The 20,181-nt window shown below is 43.7% G+C and overlaps 1 protein-coding gene across 1 annotated transcript in view; it reads left to right on the top strand.

The window, feature by feature from the left end:
- The window catches only part of LOC139386860 (microtubule cross-linking factor 1-like), a 196,843-nt gene that overhangs the window by 9,021 nt on the left and 167,641 nt on the right, over positions 1–20,181 (top strand). Inside the window, 2 exon segments of the mRNA XM_071132718.1 lie at positions 2,580–2,804; positions 11,091–11,249. Coding sequence (XP_070988819.1) covers positions 2,580–2,804; positions 11,091–11,249 — 384 coding nt within the window.

Below are 20,181 nucleotides of genomic sequence, written 5' to 3'. Positions count from 1 at the left end.
ACTCTACCTGTATAGGCTACTCTACTCTACCTGTATAGGCTACTCTACCGGTATAGGCTACTCTACTCTACCTGTATAGGCTACTCTACTATACCTGTATAGGCTACTCTACTCTACCTGTATAGGCTACTCTACCTGTATAGGCTACTCTACTATACCTGTATAGGCTACTCTACTCTACCTGTATATGCTACTCTACTCTACCTGTATAGGCTACTCTACCTGTATAGGCTACTCTACCTGTATAGGCTACTCTACTCTACCTGTATACCTACTACTTCCTACTGTACTCTACACTACTCTACTATATCATTCTGTACTGTACTCTACTATATCATGCTGTACTTTACTCTACACTACTCTGCTATATCATACTGTACTTTACTCTACACTACTCTACTATATCATACTGTACTTTACTCTACTATATCATACTGTACTTTACTCTACACTACTCTACTATATCATGTTGTACTTTACTCTACTATATCATGCTGTACTTTACACTAATCTACTATGTCATACTGTACTTTACTCTACTATATCATGCTGTACTTTACACTACTCTACTATGTCATACTGTACTGTACTCTACTATATCATGCTGTACTTTACACTACTCTACTATATCATGCTGTACTTTACACTACTCTACTATATCATACTGTACTCTACTATATCATTCTGTACTTTACTCTACACTACTCTACTATATCATACTGTACTGTACTCTACTATATCATACTGTACTGTACTCTACTATATCATGCTGTACTTTACTCTCCACTACTCTACTATATCATACTGTACTTTACTCTACACTACTCTACTATATCATACTGTACTCTACTATATCATACTGTACTGTACTCTACTATATCATACTGTACTTTACTCTACACTACTCTACTATATCATACTGTACTCTACTATATCATACTGTACATTACTCAACACTACTCTACTATATCATGCTGTACTTTACTCTACTATATCATACTGTACTTTACTCTCCACTACTCTTCTATATCATACTGTACTTTACTCTACTATATCATACTGTACTTTACTCTACTATATCATACTGTACTTTACTCTACTATATCATGCTGTACTTTACACTACTCTACTATATCATGCTGTACTTTACACTACTCTACTATATCATACTGTACTGTACTCTACTATATCATACTGTACTGTACTCTACTATATCATGCTGTACTTTACTCTCCACTACTCTACTATATCATACTGTACTTTACTCTACACTACTCTACTATATCATACTGTACTCTACTATATCATACTGTACTGTACTCTACTATATCATACTGTACTGTACTCTACTATATCATACTGTACTTTACTCTACACTACTCTACTATATCATACTGTACTCTACTATATCATACTGTACATTACTCTACACTACTCTACTATATCATACTGTACTGTACTCTACTATATCATACTGTACATTACTCTACACTACTCTACTATATCATGCTGTACTTTACTCTCCACTACTCTTCTATATCATACTGTACTCTACTATATCATACTGTACTTTACTCTACTATATCATACTGTACTTTACTCTACTGTATCATACTGTACTTTACTCTACTATATCATGCTGTACCTTACACTACTCTACTATATCATGCTGTACTTTACACTACTCTACTATATCATACTGTACATTACTCTACACTACTCTACTATATCATACTGTACATTACTCTACTATATCATGCTGTACTTTACTGTACTCTACACTTCTCTACTGTACTCTACCCTACTCTAATGTACTCTACCCTACTCTACTATATCATACTGTACTTTAGTCTACACTACTCTACTATATCATACTGTACTTTACTCTACACTACTCTACTATATCATATTGTACTTTACTCTACTATATTATACTGTACTTTACTCTACTATAGCATACTGTACTCTACTATATCATACTGTACTTTACTCTACTCTACTGTACTCTACCCTACTCTTCTGTACTCTAACCTACTCTACTGTACTCTACTCTACTCTACTATATCATACTGTGCTGTACTTTACTCTACACTACTCTACTGTACTCTACCCTACTCTACTGTACTCTACCCTACTCTACTATATCTTACTCTACTGTACTGTAGTCTACACGGCCTACCTGGGGAAATGGATTTCATGAACAGAATCAGTAGCGACAGCATTGGAGGTCAACTCGTTTACTTGAAAGGTTAATGGAAACCACTTGTCAATTATTTAAAACCAAGCCTTTCTGTCTCTGTGTTCAGGGTGACATGAACTCGCACAATTCATTGCCATGCCATGCTTATGAGCTGCTTATGAAGGAATATTGTCTTGCTGGTTGTAGTGGGAGTGTAGTTGACATACAGTATGCTCTCTGTGTGTACAAAAATATTCAACTTTTAGTCAACTTTTAGTGGACAGTGGAGGCTGAAGAAAGAACAGCTGTGTCTATCGTTACTATGCTTCAGCATAGAGTCACAAACATATCCCAGAGGGTATATCTTCACGTTCCCAACCTCTCTCTCTCTCTCCTCCAGGATGAAGTGGAGGAGCTGCGTGCGGAGATGGAGGAAGTCCGGGACAGTTACCTGGAAGAGGAGGTGTACCAGGTGCAGGAGTTACGCAGGGAGCTGGACCGCTCCAATAAGAACTGTCGGATCCTCCAGTACCGTCTCCGTAAGGTGGAGCAGAAGAGCCTCAGAGTGGCCCAGACTGGACATGTAGATGGAGAGCTGCTACGCAACCTGGAACAGGATCTCAAGGTACGTGTTGTTGACGAGTGGCCCAACCTGGTCAGGACAACAAGGTATGTGTTGTTGACGAGTGGTCCAACCTGGTCAGAACATCAAGGTCTGTGTTGTTGACGAGTGGCCCAACCTGGTCAGGACCTCGAGGTCTGTGTTGTTGACGAGTGGTCCAACCTGGTCAGGACATCAAGGTCTGTGTTGTTGACGAGTTGTCCAACCTGGTCAGGACCTCAAGGTCTGTGTTGTTGACGAGTGGCCCAACCTGGTCAGGACCACGAGGTACGTGTTGTTGACGAGTGGCCCAGCCTGGTCAGGACCTCATGGTCTGTGTTGTTGACGAGTGGCCCAACCTGGTCAGGACATCAAGGTCTGTGTTGTTGACAAGTGGCCCAACCTGGTCAGGACCACGAGGTACGTGTTGTTGACGAGTGGCCCAGCCTGGTCAGGACCACAAGGTCTGTGTTGTTGACGAGTGGTCCAACCTGGTCAGGACATCAAGGTCTGTGTTGTTGACGAGTGGCCCAACCTGGTCAGGACCTCGAGGTCTGTGTTGTTGACGAGTGGTCCAACCTGGTCAGGACATCAAGGTCTGTGTTGTTGACGAGTGGTCCAACCTGGTCAGGACCTCAAGGTCTGTGTTGTTGACGAGTGGCCCAGCCTGGTCAGGACCACAAGGTCTGTGTTGTTGACGAGTGGTCCAACCTGGTCAGGACATCAAGGTCTGTGTTGTTGACGAGTGGCCCAACCTGGTCAGGACCACGAGGTACGTGTTGTTGACGAGTGGCCCAGCCTGGTCAGGACCTCATGGTCTGTGTTGTTGACGAGTGGCCCAACCTGGTCAGGACATCAAGGTCTGTGTTGTTGACGAGTGGCCCAACCTGGTCAGGACCACGAGGTACGTGTTGTTGACGAGTGGCCCAGCCTGGTCAGGACCACAAGGTCTGTGTTGTTGACGAGTGGTCCAACCTGGTCAGGACATCAAGGTCTGTGTTGTTGACGAGTGGCCCAACCTGGTCAGGACCTCGAGGTCTGTGTTGTTGACGAGTGGTCCAACCTGGTCAGGACATCAAGGTCTGTGTTGTTGACGAGTGGTCCAACCTGGTCAGGACCTCAAGGTCTGTGTTGTTGACGACTGGCCGAGCCTGGTCAGGACCACAAGGTCTGTGTTGTTGACGAGTGGTCCAACCTGGTCAGGACATCAAGGTCTGTGTTGTTGACGAGTGGCCCAACCTGGTCAGGACCACGAGGTACGTGTTGTTGACGAGTGGCCCAGCCTGGTCAGGACCTCATGGTCTGTGTTGTTGACGAGTGGCCCAACCTGGTCAGGACATCAAGGTCTGTGTTGTTGACGAGTGGCCCAACCTGGTCAGGACCACGAGGTACGTGTTGTTGACGAGTGGCCCAGCCTGGTCAGGACCTCAAGGTCTGTGTTGTTGACGAGTGGTCCAACCTGGTCAGGACATCAAGGTCTGTGTTGTTGACGAGTGGTCCAACCTGGTCAGGACATCAAGGTCTGTGTTGTTGACGAGTGGTCCAACCTGGAACAGGACCTCAAGGTACGTGTTGTTGACGAGTGGTCCAACCTGGTCAGGACATCAAGGTCTGTGTTGTTGACGAGTGGCCCAACCTGGTCAGGACCTCAAGGTCTGTGTTGTATACGAGTGGTCCAACCTGGAACAGGATCTCAAGGTACGTGTTGTTGACGAGTGGCCCAACCTGGTCAGGACATCAAGGTCTGTGTTGTTGACGAGTGGTCCAACCTGGAACAGGATCTCAAGGTCTGTGTTGTTGACGAGTGGTCCAACCTGGAACAGGATCTCAAGGTCTGTGTTGTTGACGAGTGGCCCAACCTGGTCAGGACCACAAGGTCTGTGTTGTTGACGAGTGGCCCAGCCTGGTCAGGACCTCAAGTCTGTGTTGTTGACGAGTGGCCCAACCTGGTCAGGACCTCAAGGTCTGTGTTGTTGACGAGTGGCCCAGCCTGGTCAGGACCACAAGGTCTGTGTTGTTGACGAATGGTCCAACCTGGAACAGGACCTCAAGGTACGTGTTGTTGACGAGTGGCCCAACCTGGTCAGGACCTAAAGGTCTGTGTTGTTGACGAGTGGCCCAACCTGGTCAGGACCACGAGGTACGTGTTGTTGACGAGTGGCCCAGCCTGGTCACGACCTCAAGGTCTGTGTTGTTGACGAGTGGCCCAACCTGGTCAGGACCTCAAGGTCTGTGTTGTATACGAGTGGTCCAACCTGGAACAGGATCTCAAGGTACGTGTTGTTGACGAGTGGCCCAACCTGGTCAGGACATCAAGGTCTGTGTTGTTGACGAGTGGTCCAACCTGGAACAGGATCTCAAGGTCTGTGTTGTTGACGAGTGGTCCAACCTGGAACAGGATCTCAAGGTCTGTGTTGTTGACGAGTGGCCCAGCCTGGTCAGGACCACAAGGTCTGTGTTGTTGACGAGTGGCCCAGCCTGGTCAGGACCACAAGGTCTGTGTTGTTGACGAGTGGTCCAACCTGGTCAGGACATCAAGGTCTGTGTTGTTGACGAGTGGTCCAACCTGGTCAGAACATCAAGGTCTGTGTTGTTGACGAGTGGTCCAACCTGGTCAGGACCACAAGGTCTGTGTTGGTGACGAGTGGTCCAACCTGGAACAGGATCTCAAGGTCTGTGTTGTTGACGAGTGGCCCAACCTGGTCAGGACATCAAGGTCTGTGTTGTTGACGAGTGGCCCAACCTGGTCAGAACATCAAGGTCTGTGTTGGTGACGAGTGGTCCAACCTGGTCAGGACCACAAGGTCTGTGTTGTTGACGAGTGGTCCAACCTGGTCAGGACCTCAAGGTATGTGTTGTTGACGAGTGGCCCAGCCTGGTCAGGACCACAAGGTCTGTGTTGTTGACGAGTGGTCCAACCTGGAACAGGACCTCAAGGTACGTGTTGTTGACGAGTTGCCCAACCTGGTCAGGATCTCAAGGTCTGTGTTGTTGACGTGTGGCCCAACCTGGTCAGGACATCAAGGTCTGTGTTGTTGACGAGTGGTCCAACCTGGTCAGGACATCAAGGTCTGTGTTGTTGACGAGTGGTCCAACCTGGTCAGGACCACAAGGTCTGTGTTGTTGACGAGTGGTCCAACATGGTCAGGACATCAAGGTCTGTGTTGTTGACGAGTGGCCCAACCTGGTCAGGACCTCAAGTTATGTGTTGTTGACGAGTGGCCCAACCTGGTCAGGACCTCAAGGTCTGTGTTGTTGACGAGTGGCCCAACCTGGTCAGGATCTCAAGGTATGTGTTGTAAGTCCACTTTCGTCTGTGTTTCATGTCTGTGTTTGTACTGTGTTCATGTACTGTGTTTCATGTCTGTGTTTGTACTGTGTTCATGTACTGTGTTTCATGTCTGTGTTTGTACTGTGTTCATGTACTGTTTTTCATGTCTTGGTTTATGTACTGTGTTTCATTTCTGTGTTTGTACTGTGTTCATGTACTGTGTTTCATTTCTGTGTTTGTACTGTGTTATGTACTGTGTTCATATACTGTGTTCATGCACTGTGTTCATGTACTGTGTTTCATTTCTGTGTTTGTACTGTGTTCATGTACTGTTTTTCATGTCTTGGTTTATGTACTGTGTTTCATTTCTGTGTTTGTACTGTGTTCATGTACTGTGTTTCATTTCTGTGTTTGTACTGTGTTATGTACTGTGTTCATGTACTGTGTTCATGTACTGTGTTCATGCACTGTGTTCATGTACTGTGTTTCATTTCTGTGTTTGTACTGTGTTCATGTACTGTGTTTCATTTCTGTGTTTGTACTGTGTTATGTACTGTGTTTATGTACTGTGTTATGTACTGTGTTTATATACTGTGTTTATATACTGTGTTTGTGTTTATGTACTGTGTCCATGTACTGTGTTCATGTACTGTGTTTATGTACTGTGTTTCATGTCTGTGTTTGTACTGTATTCATGTACTGTGTTTCATTTCTGTGTGTGTACTGTGTTCATGTACTGTGTTCATGTACTGTGTTCATGTACTGTGTTCATGTACTGTGTTTGTGTTTATGTACTGTGTTTTATGTACTGTGTTTGTGTTTATGTACTGTGTTATGTACTGTGTTTCATTTCTGTGTTTGTACTGTGTTTATGTACTGTGTTAATGTACTTAATTGTTAGTGTGTGGGGTGGTAGATCAGCTTTAATACTGCAGATAGATTGTAGCTTCCATCAATGTAATTGTTTGCATCATTTCCAATCCCGCATATATTTTTGGGTAAATATATAGAATACCTGTCTAAAGTTTGGACACACCTACTCATTCAAGGGTTTGGACACACCTACTCATTCAAGGGTTTGGACACACCTACTCATTCAAGGGTTTGGACACACCTACTCATTCAAGGGTTTGGACACACCTACTCATTCAAGGGTTTGGACACACCTACTCATTCAAGGGTTTGGACACACCTACTCATTCAAGGGTTTGGACACGCCTACTCATTCAAGGGTTTGGACACACCTACTCATTCAAGGGTTTGGACACACCTACTCATTCAAGGGTTTGGACACGCCTACTCATTCAAGGGTTTGGACACACCTACTCATTCAAGGGTTTGGACACACCTACTCATTCAAGGGTTTGGACACACCTACTCATTCAAGGGTTTGGACACACCTACTCATTCAAGGGTTTGGACACCACCTACTCATTCAAGGGTTTGGACACGCCTACTCATTCAAGGGTTTGGACACCACCTACTCATTCAAGGGTTTGGACACCACCTACTCATTCAAGGGTTTGGACACACCTACTCATTCAAGGGTTTGGACACACCTACTCATTCAAGGGTTTGGACACGCCTACTCATTCAAGGGTTTGGACACGCCTACTCATTCAAGGGTTTGGACACGCCTACTCATTCAAGGGTTTGGACACACCTACTCATTCAAGGGTTTGAACACACCTACTCATTCAAGGGTATTTCTTTTTTGTTTGACTATTTTCTACATTGTGAAGACATCAAAACTATGAAATAACAGTGAAAATAAAGAAAACTCCTTCAATGAGTAGGTGTGTCCAAATTTTTTACTGCTACTCTATACAGTTGATGTCGGAAGTTTACATTACACTTAGGTTGGAGTCCTTAAAACTCGTTTTTCAACCACTCCACACATTTCTTGTTAACAAACTATAGTTTTGACAAGTCGGTTAGGACATCTACTTTGTGCATGACACAAGTCATTTTTCCAACAATTGTTTACAGACAGATTATTTCACTTATAATTCACTGATTCCCCATTCCAGTGGGTCAGAAGTTTACATACACAAAGTTGACTGTGCCTTTTAAACAGCTTGGAAAATTCCAGAAAATGATGTCATGGCTTTAGAAGCTTCTGATAGGCTAATTGACATAATTTGAGTCAATTGGAGGTGTACCTGTGGATGTATTTCAAGGCCTACCTTCAAACTCAGTGCCTCTTTGCTTGACATCATGGGAAAATCAAAAGAAATCACCCAAGACCTCAGAAAAAAAATTGTACGCGTTGACATTATGGATATAATTTGGAATTTTTGTCTGCGTTGTCGTGACCGCTCTTTCCGGTGGATTCCTGGGCATAACGCACCAAACTAGGTATTTGGATATAAAAAATATCTTTATGGAACAAAAGGAACATTTGTTGTCTAACTGGGAGTCTCATGAGTGAACACATCCGAAGATCATCAAAGGTAAATGATTAATTTGATTGCTTTTCTGATTTTCGTTCACCAAGTTACCTGATGCTAAGTGTACTTATTGTTTTGTCGAGCGATCGATAAACTTACACGAACGCTTGTATTGCTTTCGCTGTTAAGCATAATTTCAAAATCTGAGACGACAGGTGGATTAATTAACAAAAGGCTAAGCTGTGTTTTGCAATATTGCACTTGTGATTTCATGAATATGAATATTTTCTAGTAATATTATTTGACTGTGGTGCTATGCTATTCAGCGTTGCTGATGACAATTATACCGGATCCTGGATGGGTGGTTCAGAGAGGTTAAATAACAGGTCGCTAGGTGTAGGCAAGATCATAAGCAAATACGTGACCTGGGAAATGACTAAAGAGTTAATCAGGGTAAACTAGGATATGATTAAAGAGTTAATCAGGGTAAACTGGGATATGATTAAAGAGTTAATCAGGGTAAACTAGGATATGATTAAAGAGTTAATCAGGGTGATTTTTCCGAAAATAGACAGGTATTTCCCTTTCCATGGTAGCAAAATCGTATCTAACTTTCTATTAAATATATTGAAGTGAGAGCTTTTCTTTCTTTCGGGATATGTATACCGAGTCCACATCACAGGGGGAAGTAGAATGTACAGGGGGATGTAGCTCAGTGGTAGAGCACATGTGTTGTGTGTGTGAGGCCCCGGGTTCAGTCCCCGGCATCTCCACTCCTTTTGCTTAGTTAAATAAAAAAAAAGATTTAAAAAATCACGGCCAGACCATTTTATTGGTAAACTACACGCTAATGTAAAAGTTATATATTTTTTTTTAGTGATCCAATACGTAATATAATCCACACATCACAATTTGGTTTTAATCCAGAGAGGTTAGAACAAGTATCTAGATCATCTGTGAGGCTGTGGAGGGATCAACATTGTGGTTTTAAAAGAAAGAGAAAGCATGAATCATCAGCGTACAATGGCACCTTTGTTTTTAAGGCCTTGATTTGTAACCCCTTGATATTATTGTTAGATCTGATTTTAACAGTTAACATTTCAATGGCCATAATAAATAGATGTGCCGATAGGGGACAACCTTGTTTTACTCCTCTTGACAGTTTAATTCTTTCTGAGGTGTAGCCATTATTTACTATTTTACACATAGGGTTACTATACATAACTTTAACTTAATGTACAAGAGATTCTCCAAAATGTAAATATTCCAGGAATTTACATATACATTTCAGTTGTACTTTATCAAAATCCTTTTCAAATTCAGCTGTGAATACCAGGCCCGGTTTCCCAGATTTTTCATAGTGTTCTTTTGTTTCCAGTACTTGTCTTATATTATCTCCAATGTATCGTCCATGTAAAAAACCTTTCTGATTAGGATGAATAATATCTGACAATACCTTTTTAATTCTATGCGCTAAGCATTTAGCTAGAATTTTTGCATTACAACACTGAAGTGTAAGAGGCCTCCACTTCTTTAAATGGACTGGATCTTTAAATATACCACTTGGATCCTGTTTCAGTAGTAATGAAATCAGACCTTCTTGTTGCGTGTCCGATAATCTACCATTTATAGAGTAGTGGTTAAAACATGCTAATAACGGTCCTCTGAGTATATCATTTTTTTTGGTATACTTCCACTGTTATGCCATCCAGCCCTGGAGTTTTCTCAGCCTTAAAGGCTTTAATTGCATCAAGAAGTTCCTCCTCTGTAATTTGGCCTTCACATGAGTCTTTCTGAACAGATGTTCATTTTACATTATTAAAAGGAAAATAAATCCATATAATTTATCTTTGGTTAGTGGAGATGGAGGAGACTGAAACAAAAACATATGCTTAAATGACTTTCCTTCCTCTTTCAAAATATTGTTTGGTGAATCATGGGTGACTCCCCCATTTGTAACAAGTTCCAGTAAATTATTTTTGATAGTACTGTGTTCATGTACTGTGTTCATGTACTGTGTTCATGTACTGTGTTTGTGTTTATGTACTGTGTTTGTGTTTATGTACTGTGTTATGTACTGTGTTCATGTACTGTGTTCATGTACTGTGTTTGTGTTTATGTACTGTGTTATGTACTGTGTTATGTACTGTGTTTGTGTTTTTGTACTGTGTTCATGTACTGTGTTTGTGTTTATGCACTGTGTTATGTACTGTGTTTATGTACTGTGTTATGTACTGTGTTTATGTACTGTGTTATGTACCTCAATGTCTTCAAAACGTCTTGTTCTCACACGTCACACATGACTCCATGTGACTGTGTCTCCATGTGACTGTGTCTCCATGTGACTGTGTCCCCATGTGACTGTGTCCCCATGTGACAGTGTCCCCATGTGACAGTGTCCCCATGTGACGGTGTCCCCATGTGACTGTGTCCCCATGTGACGGTGTCCCCATGTGACTGTGTCCCCATGTGACTGTGTCCCCATGTGACTGTGTCCCCATGTGACTGTGTCCCCATGTGACTGTGTCTCCATGTGACTGTGTCCCCATGTGACTGTGTCTCCATGTGACTGTGTCCCCATGTGACTGTGTCTCCATGTGACTGTGTCTCCATGTGACTGTGTCCCCATGTGACTGTGTCACCGTGCAGGTGGCCAAAGATGTGTCAGTGCGTCTGCACAACGAGCTGGAGAATGTAGAAGACAAGAGGACCAGGGCTGAAGATGAGAATGAGCTGCTGAGACAGAGGATCATCGAGGTGGAGATCTCTAAACAGGCTCTACACAATGAACTGGACAGAAATAAAGAGGTAGGAGGGAGGGAGGGAGGGAGGGAGGGAAGGGAGGAGGACTGAGGGGGAAGTAGGAGGAGGAGGAAGGAGGAAGAGGAGGAGGAGGAGGACGACGACGAGATCTCTAAACAGGCTCTACACAATGACCTGACAGAGTTAATATGGAAGGGAGGAGTCTTTTGAAGGCTATTGGTTGTTTTGACCATTCCCTAACTTTTAGAGTTAGGATTACTGTTCCCTGGTTTGTAGAGTTAGGATTACTGTTCCCTGGCTTTTAGAGTTAGGATTACTGTTCCCTGACTTTTAGAGTTAGGATTACTGTTCCCTGGTTTGTAGAGTTAGGATTACTGTTCCCTGACTTTTAGAGTTAGGATTACTGTTCCCTGACTTTTAGAGTTAGGATTACTGTTCCCTGGCTTGTAGAGTTAGGATTACTGTTCCCTGGCTTGTAGAGTTAGGATTACTGTTCCCTGGCTTTTAGAGTTAGGATTACTGTTCCCTAACTTTTAGAGTTAGGATTACTGTTCCCTGGTTTGTAGAGTTAGGATTACTGTTCCCTAACTTTTAGAGTTAGGATTACTGTTCCCTAACTTTTAGAGTTAGGATTACTGTTCCCTAACTTTTAGAGTTAGGATTACTGTTCCCTGGTTTGTAGAGTTAGGATTACTGTTCCCTAACTTTTAGAGTTAGGATTACTGTTCCCTAACTTTTAGAGTTAGGATTACTGTTCCCTGATTTGTAGAGTCAGGATTACTGTTCCCTGACTTGTAGAGTCAGGATTACTGTTCCCTGGCTTGTAGAGTTAGGATTACTATTCACTAGCTTGTAGAGTTAGGATTACTGTTCCCTAACTTGTAGAGTCAGGATTACTGTTCCCTGGCTTGTAGAGTTAGGATTACTATTCCCTGGCTTGTAGAGTTAGGATTACTATTCACTAGTTTTTAGAGTTAGGATTACTGTTCCCTGGCTTGTAGAGTCAGGATTACTGTTCCCTGGATTGTAGAGTTAGGATTACTATTCACTAGCTTTTAGAGTTAGGATTACTGTTCCCTGACTTGTAGAGTTAGGATTACTATTCACTAGCTTTTAGAGTTAGGATTACTGTTCCCTGACTTGTAGAGTCAGGATTACTGTTCCCTGACTTGTAGAGTCAGGATTACTGTTCCCTGGCTTGTAGAGTTAGGATTACTATTCACTAGCTTGTAGAGTTAGGATTACTGTTCCCTGGCTTGTAGAGTTAGGATTACTGTTCCCTAGCTTGTAGAGTTAGGATTACTGTTCCCTAACTTTTATAGTTAGGATTACTGTTCCCTAGCTTGGAGAGTTAGGATTACTGTTCCATAGCTTGTAGAGTTAGGATTACTGTTCCCTAGCTTGTAGAGTTAGGATTACTGTTCCCTGGCTTGTTGAGTTAGGATTACTGTTCCCTGGCTTTTAGAGTTAGGATTACTGTTTCCTAGCTTGTAGAGTTATGATTACTGTTCCCTAGTTTGTAGAGTTAGGATTACTGTTCCCTAGCTTGTAGAGTTAGGATTACTGTTCCCTGGCTTGTAGAGGTAGGATTACTGTTCCCTGGCTTTCAGAGTTAGGATTACTGTTCCATAGCTTGTAGAGTTAGGATTACTGTTCCCTAGCTTGTAGAGTTAGGATTACTGTTCCCTGGCTTGTTGAGTTAGGATTACTGTTCCCTGGCTTTTAGAGTTAGGATTACTGTTCCCTAGCTTGTAGAGTTATGATTACTGTTCCCTAGTTTGTAGAGTTAGGATTACTGTTCCCTAGCTTGTAGAGTTAGGATTACTGTTCCCTGGCTTGTAGAGGTAGGATTACTGTTCCCTGGCTTTCAGAGTTAGGATTACTGTTCCCTGGCTTTCAGAGTTAGGATTACTGTTCCCTTGCTTGTAGAGTTAGGATTACTGTTCCCTGGCTTGTTGAGTTAGGATTACTGTTCCCTGACTTTCAGAGTTAGGATTACTGTTCCCTGGCTTTCAGAGTTAGGATTACTGTTCCCTGGCTTGTAGAGTTAGGATTACTGTTCCCTGGCTTGTTGAGTTAGGATTACTGTTCACTGGCTTGTAGAGTTAGGATTACTGTTCCCTGACTTTCAGAGTTAGGATTACTGTTCCCTGACTTTCAGAGTTAGGATTACTGTTCCCTGACTTTCAGAGTTAGGATTACTGTTCCCTGGCTTGTAGAGTTAGGACTACTGTTCCCTGGCTTGTAGAGTTAGGATGACTGTTCCCTGGCTTTCAGAGTTAGGATTACTGTTCCCTAGTTTGTAGAATTAGGATTACTGTTCCCTGGCTTGTAGAGTTAGGATTACTGTTCCCTGGCTTGTAGAGTTAGGATTACTGTTCCCTGGTTTGTAGAGTTAGGATTACTGTTCCCTGGTTTGTAGAGTTAGGATTACTGTTCCCTGGTTTGTAGAGTTAGGATTACTGTTCCCTGGCTTGTAGAGTTAGGATTACTGTTCCCTGGCTTGTAGAGTTAGGATTACTGTTCCCTGGCTTGTAGAGTTAGGATTACTGTTCCCTGGCTTTCAGAGTTAGGATTACTGTTCCCTGGCTTGTAGAGTTAGGATTACTGTTCCCTGGCTTTCAGAGTTAGGATTACTGTTCCCTGGTTTGTAGAGTTAGGATTACTGTTCCCTGGCTTTTAGAGTTAGGATTACTGTTCCCTGGCTTTCAGAGTTAGGATTACTGTTCCCTGGCTTGTAGAGTTAGGATTACTGTTCCCTAGCTTGTAGAGTTAGGATTACTGTTCCCTAGCTTGTAGAGTTAGGATTACTGTTCCCTAGCTTGTAGAGTTAGGATTACTGTTCCCTGAGTTTTGGCCACTGGTAAAAGTTAAACCCATCCTGAAATGAAAGAGACAGATTCTGTTTAGTGAGAGGTCTTAAATCCTTGTGTTTATTAGATTGCTGCTGTTTGTGTCATGTGGTATTTTTGTCTGTGATGTGATATAGCCCTCTGATTGGACAGCGTCTGCAGCCTGTTAGCACAGAGGTGTTGCATTCTGGGAGTTGTAATGTGATGAGGAGCAGCTATACTTGGTGCTGTGTGTGTGGCCATACTGCCTGCCTGTTTGTGTATGGCCATACTGGGTGGTATACTGTATATACCAGGTGAAGGGAGTAGGTTTGGGTGGTATACTGTATATACCAGGTGAAGGAAGTAGGTTTGGGTGGTATACTGTATATACCAGGTGAAGGGAGTAGGTTTGGGTGGTATACTGTATATACCAGGTGAAGGGAGTAGGTTTGGGTGTTATACTGTATATACCAGGTGAAGGGAGTAGGTTTGGGTGGTATACTGTATATACCAGGTGAAGGGAGTAGGTTTGGGTGGTATACTGTATATACCAGGTGAAGGGAGTAGGTTTGGGTGGTATACTGTATATACCAGGTGAAGGGAGTAGGTTTGGGTGGTGTACTGTGTATATACCAGGTGAAGGGAGTAGGTTTGGGTGGTATACTGTATATACCAGGTGAAGGGAGTAGGTTTGGGTGGTGTATTCTATATACCAGGTGAAGGGAGCAGGTTTGGGTTGTATACTGTATATACCAGGTGAAGGGAGTAGGTTTGGGTGGTATACTGTATATACCAGGTGAAGGGAGTGGGTTTGGGGGGTATACTGTATATACCAGGTGACGGGAGCAGGTTTGGGTGGTGTATTCTATATACCAGGTGAAGGGAGTAGGTTTGGGTGGTGTATTCTATATACCAGGTGAAGGGAGTATGTTTGGTGGTGTACTGTATATACCAGTTGAAGGGAGTAGGTTTGGGTGGTGTATTCTATATACCAGGTGAAGGGAGCAGGTTTGGGTGGTGTATTCTATATACCAGGTGAAGGGAGTAGGTTTGGGTGGTATACTGTATATACCAGGTGAAGGGAGCAGGTTTGGGTGGTGTGCTGTATATACCAGGTGAAGGGAGTAGGTTTGGGTGGTGTATTCTATATACCAGGTGAAGGGAGTAGGTTTGGGTGGTGTACTGTATATACCAGGTGAAGGGAGTAGGTTTGGGTGGTATACTGTATATACCAGGTGAAGGGAGTAGGTTTGGGTGGTATACTGTATATACCAGGTGAAGGGAGCAGGTTTGGGTGGTATACTGTATATACCAGGTGAAGGGAGCAGGTTTGGGTGGTGTACTGTATATACCAGGTGAAGGGAGCAGGTTTGGGTGGTGTACTGTATATACCAGGTGAAGGGAGTAGGTTTGGGTGGTGTACTGTATATACCAGGTGAAAGTAGTAGGTTTGGGTGGTGTATTCTATATACCAGGTGAAGGGAGTAGGTTTGGGTGGAATACTGTATATACCAGGTGAAGGGAGTAGGTTTGGGTGGTGTATTCTATATACCAGGTGAAGGGAGTAGGTTTGGGTGGTATACTGTATATACCAGGTGAAGGGAGTAGTTTTGTGTGGTCTACTGTATATACCAGGTGAAGGGAGTAGGTTTGGGTGGTATACTGTATATACCAGGTGAAGGGAGTAGGTTTGGGTGGTATACTGTATATACCAGGTGAAGGGAGTAGGTTTGGGTGGTGTATTCTATATACCAGGTGAAGGGAGTAGGTTTGGGTGGTATACTGTATATACCAGGTGAAGGGAGTAGGTTTGGGTGGTGTATTCTATATACCAGGTGAAGGGAGTAGGTTTGGGTGGTATACTGTATATACCAGGTGAAGGGAGTAGGTTTGTGTGGTCTACTGTATATACCAGGTGAAGGGAGTAGGTTTGGGTGGTCTACTGTATATACCAGGTGAAGGGAGTAGGTTTGGGTGGTATACTGTATATACCAGGTGAAGGGAGCAGGTTTGGGTGGTATACTGTATATACCAGGTGAAGGGAGTAGGTTTGGGTGGTGTACTGTATATACCAGGTGAAGGGAGTATGTTTGGGTGGTATACTGTATATACCAGGTGAAGGGAGCAGGTTTGGGTGGTGTATTCTATATACCAGGTGAAGGGAGTAGGTTTGGGTGGTGTATTCTATATACCAGTAGCTCCACATCAGTCAGAGTGCTGTCTGCTGATAGAATAATGGAGAACAGTAGCTCCACATCAGTCTGTCTGCTGATAGAATGATGGAGAACAGTAGCTCCACATCAGTCAGAGTGCTGTCTGCTGATAGAATAATGGAGAACAGTAGCTCCACATCAGTCTGTCTGCTGATAGAATGATGGAGAACAGTAGCTCCACATCAGTCAGAGTGCTGTCTGCTGATAGAATAATAGAGGACAGTAGCTACACATCAGTCTGTCTGCTGATAAAATGATTGTTCATGAATTGCCATCTGAGTGGAGAAGTGCTGATGGAGAACAGTAGCTCCACATCAGTCTGTCTGCTGATAGAATGATGGAGAACAGTAGCTCCACATCAGAGTGCTGTCTGCTGATAGAATGATGGAGAACAGTAGCTCCACATCAGAGTGCTGTCTGCTGATAGAATGATGGAGAACAGTAGCTCCACATCAGAGAGCTGTCTGCTGATAGAATGATGGAGGACAGTAGCTCCACATCAGAGTGCTGTCTGCTGATAGAATGATGGAGTACAGTAGCTCCACATCAGAGAGCTGTCTGCTGATAGAATGATGGAGAACAGTAGCTCCACATCAGAGTGCTGTCTGCTGATAGAATGATGGAGGACAGTAGCTCCACATCAGAGTGCTGTCTGCCGATAGAATGATGGAGAACAGTAGCTCCACATCAGTCTGTCTGCTGATAGAATGATGGAGAACAGTAGCTCCACATCAGTCAGAGTGCTGTCTGCTGATAGAATGATGGAGAACAGTAGCTCCACATCAGTCAGAGTGCTGTCTGCTGATAGAATGATGGAGAACAGTAGCTCCACATCAGTCTGTCTGCTGATAAAATGATGGAGAACAGTAGCTCCACATCAGTCAGAGTGCTGTCTGCTGATAGAATGATGGAGAACAGTAGCTCCACATCAGTCAGAGTGCTGTCTGCTGATAGAATGATGGAGAACAGTAGCTCCACATCAGTCAGAGTGCTGTCTGCTGATAGAAATGGAGAACAGTAGCTCCACATCAGTCAGAGTGCTGTCTGCTGATAGAATGATGGAGAACAGTAGCTCCACATCAGTCAGAGTGCTGTCTGCTGATAGAATGATGGAGAACATTAGCTCCACATCAGTCAGAGTGCTGTCTGCTGATAGAATGATGGAGAACAGTTGCTCCACATCAGTCAGAGTGCTGTCTGCTGATAGAATGATGGAGAACAGTAGCTCCACATCAGCCAGAGTGCTGTCTGCTGATAGAATGATGGAGAACAGTAGCTCCACATCAGTCAGAGTGCTGTCTGCTGATAGAATGATGGAGAACAGTAGCTCCACATCAGTCAGAGTGCTGTCTGCTGATAGAATGATGGAGAACAGTAGCTCCACATCAGTCAGAGTGCTGTCTGCTGAAAGAATGATGGAGAACAGTAGCTCCACATCAGAGTGCTGTCTGCTGATAGAATGATGGAGAACAGTAGCTCCACATCAGTCAGAGTGCTGTCTGCTGATAGAATAATGGAGAACAGTAGCTCCACATCAGTCTGTCTGCTGATAGAATGATGGAGAACAGTAGCTCCACATCAGTCAGAGTGCTGTCTGCTGATAGAATAATGGAGAACAGTAGCTCCACATCAGTCTGTCTGCTGATAGAATGATGGAGAACAGTAGCTCCACATCAGTCAGAGTGCTGTCTGCTGATAGAATAATAGAGGACAGTAGCTACACATCAGTCTGTCTGCTGATAAAATGATTGTTCATGAATTGCCATCTGAGTGGAGAAGTGCTACTGAAGCACAAAATCAGTCTGAAACCGAGCAGAAATTACAATAAGAAGCCTCTAAGATCTGCGTTTACAAAACGCAGCAAGATATTTCTTATGAATTTAAAAAATATATAAAATCCTGTGTAAGATAACGCAGTTTCTGCATTAACACGACCCCTACGTTGAACTTTCTATCTAGTTTAAGTGGCTGAATTAATAAGGTGATGGGGCATCATGTTGCGTTAGCTTCCTGCCGTGTTTGAGAAGTCAAAGCCCTTCGGATCGGTTATCTGTGCAGCTGCTACTGTTATCCGTTTACTTCCTTGTTTTTTTCTCCTCTCCGTTTTCGGCCCGTCTGCTCCTCCCCCTCCTCCCTCGTTAGCATATTTAGCTAGCAACCTCTATGTAAATTTGCATGACTTGTGCAAATGTTGTTAGCATTCTGGTAATAGACAGCCAATGGGCTTTTCTGTTACCCCCCTTGTGTACAAAGCCGGTAATAACGTAAATCCCGGGGGGGACGGGGACGGTATGACGATGTGAATATCTGGATACCGCCCAACCCTAGAAGAGAGGTGTAGAGAAAGACAGGACACAGAGGGAGGTGTAGATAGAGGAGGTAGAGAGACACAGTGAGGAAGGTGTAGAGAGAGGAGATAGAGAGACACAGTGAGGGAGGTGTAGAGAGAGGAGATAGAGAGACACAGTGAGGGAGGTGTAGAGAGAGGAGATAGAGAGACACTGAGGAAGGTGTAGAGAGAGGAGATAGAGAGACACAGTGAGGAAGGTGTAGAGAGAGGAGATAGAGAGACACAGTGAGGAAGGTGTAGAGAGGAGAAAGAGAGACAGTCCTCTCTCCTTCTCCCCTGTGGGTTGCCCCAGAAAAACACTGTCTGCTGTTAGCCTGGCAGCCTCTGGAGCTAGCTGGATCTGGAGCTAATTACAGTCTGCCTCAAGTGACTCTTCTCCAGTGTTAACTAGTACAATATCAATATCATATTTTCTGTATCAAAGATCCAATCAAAAAATACATATTTTGACCAATGGGTAAACTAATATTTTAATTGTGTCAATAATCCTCTCAGAAAACCAATAGTCCAAACCTCATATCTCTGTCACAATCTGTTAAAAAAAGAGTTATTGGACTTTTTACCCTTGTAGAATGGCCAGAATTACTAAACCAATGGAGGCCAGAGAAGAAGGGAGAAAAAAGTGTTGCATCACGTCAACTAGGCTGGAATCTGTGCAGGAATTCAGGCTGCTGATTGGCTACCTGACAGACTCACTTTCCCACCTTTCCTTCTACATCTGCATTGCTTCCTGTTTTGGGGTTTTAGGCTGGGATTCTGTACAGCACATCGGCTGATTGGCTACCTGACAGACTCACTTTCCCACCTTTCCTTCTACATCTGCATTGCTTCCTGTTTTGGGGTTTTAGGCTGGGATTCTGTACAGCACATCGGCTGATTGGCTACCTGACAGACTCACTTTCCCACCTTTCCTTCTACATCTGCATTGCTTCCTGTTTTGGGGTTTTAGGCTGGTTTCTGTACAGCACATCGGCTGATTGGCTACCTGACAGACTCACTTTCCCACCTTTCCTTCTACATCTGCATTGCTTCCTGTTTTGGGGTTTTAGGCTGGATTCTGTACAGCACATCGGCTGATTGGCTACCTGACAGACTCACTTTCCCACCTTTCCTTCTACATCTGCATTGCTTCCTGTTTTGGGGTTTTAGGCTGGTTTCTGTACAGCACATCGGCTGATTGGCTACCTGACAGACTCACTTTCCCACCTTTCCTTCTACATCTGCATTGCTTCCTGTTTTGGGGTTTTAGGCTGGATTCTGTACAGCACATCGGCTGATTGGCTACCTGACAGACTCACTTTCCCACCTTTCCTTCTACATCTGCATTGCTTCCTGTTTTGGGGTTTTAGGCTGGATTCTGTACAGCACATCGGCTGATTGGCTACCTGACAGACTCACTTTCCCACCTTTCCTTCTACATCTGCATTGCTTCCTGTTTTGGGGTTTTAGGCTGGATTCTGTACAGCACATCGGCTGATTGGCTACCTGACAGACTCACTTTCCCACCTTTCCTTCTACATCTGCATTGCTTCCTGTTTTGGGGTTTTAGGCTGGATTCTGTACAGCACATCGGCTGATTG

Source organism: Oncorhynchus clarkii, chromosome 28 (assembly GCF_045791955.1).
Source record: "Oncorhynchus clarkii lewisi isolate Uvic-CL-2024 chromosome 28, UVic_Ocla_1.0, whole genome shotgun sequence".
Taxonomy (NCBI): domain Eukaryota; kingdom Metazoa; phylum Chordata; class Actinopteri; order Salmoniformes; family Salmonidae; genus Oncorhynchus; species Oncorhynchus clarkii.
This window is presented reverse-complemented; position numbering and strand designations above follow the sequence as displayed.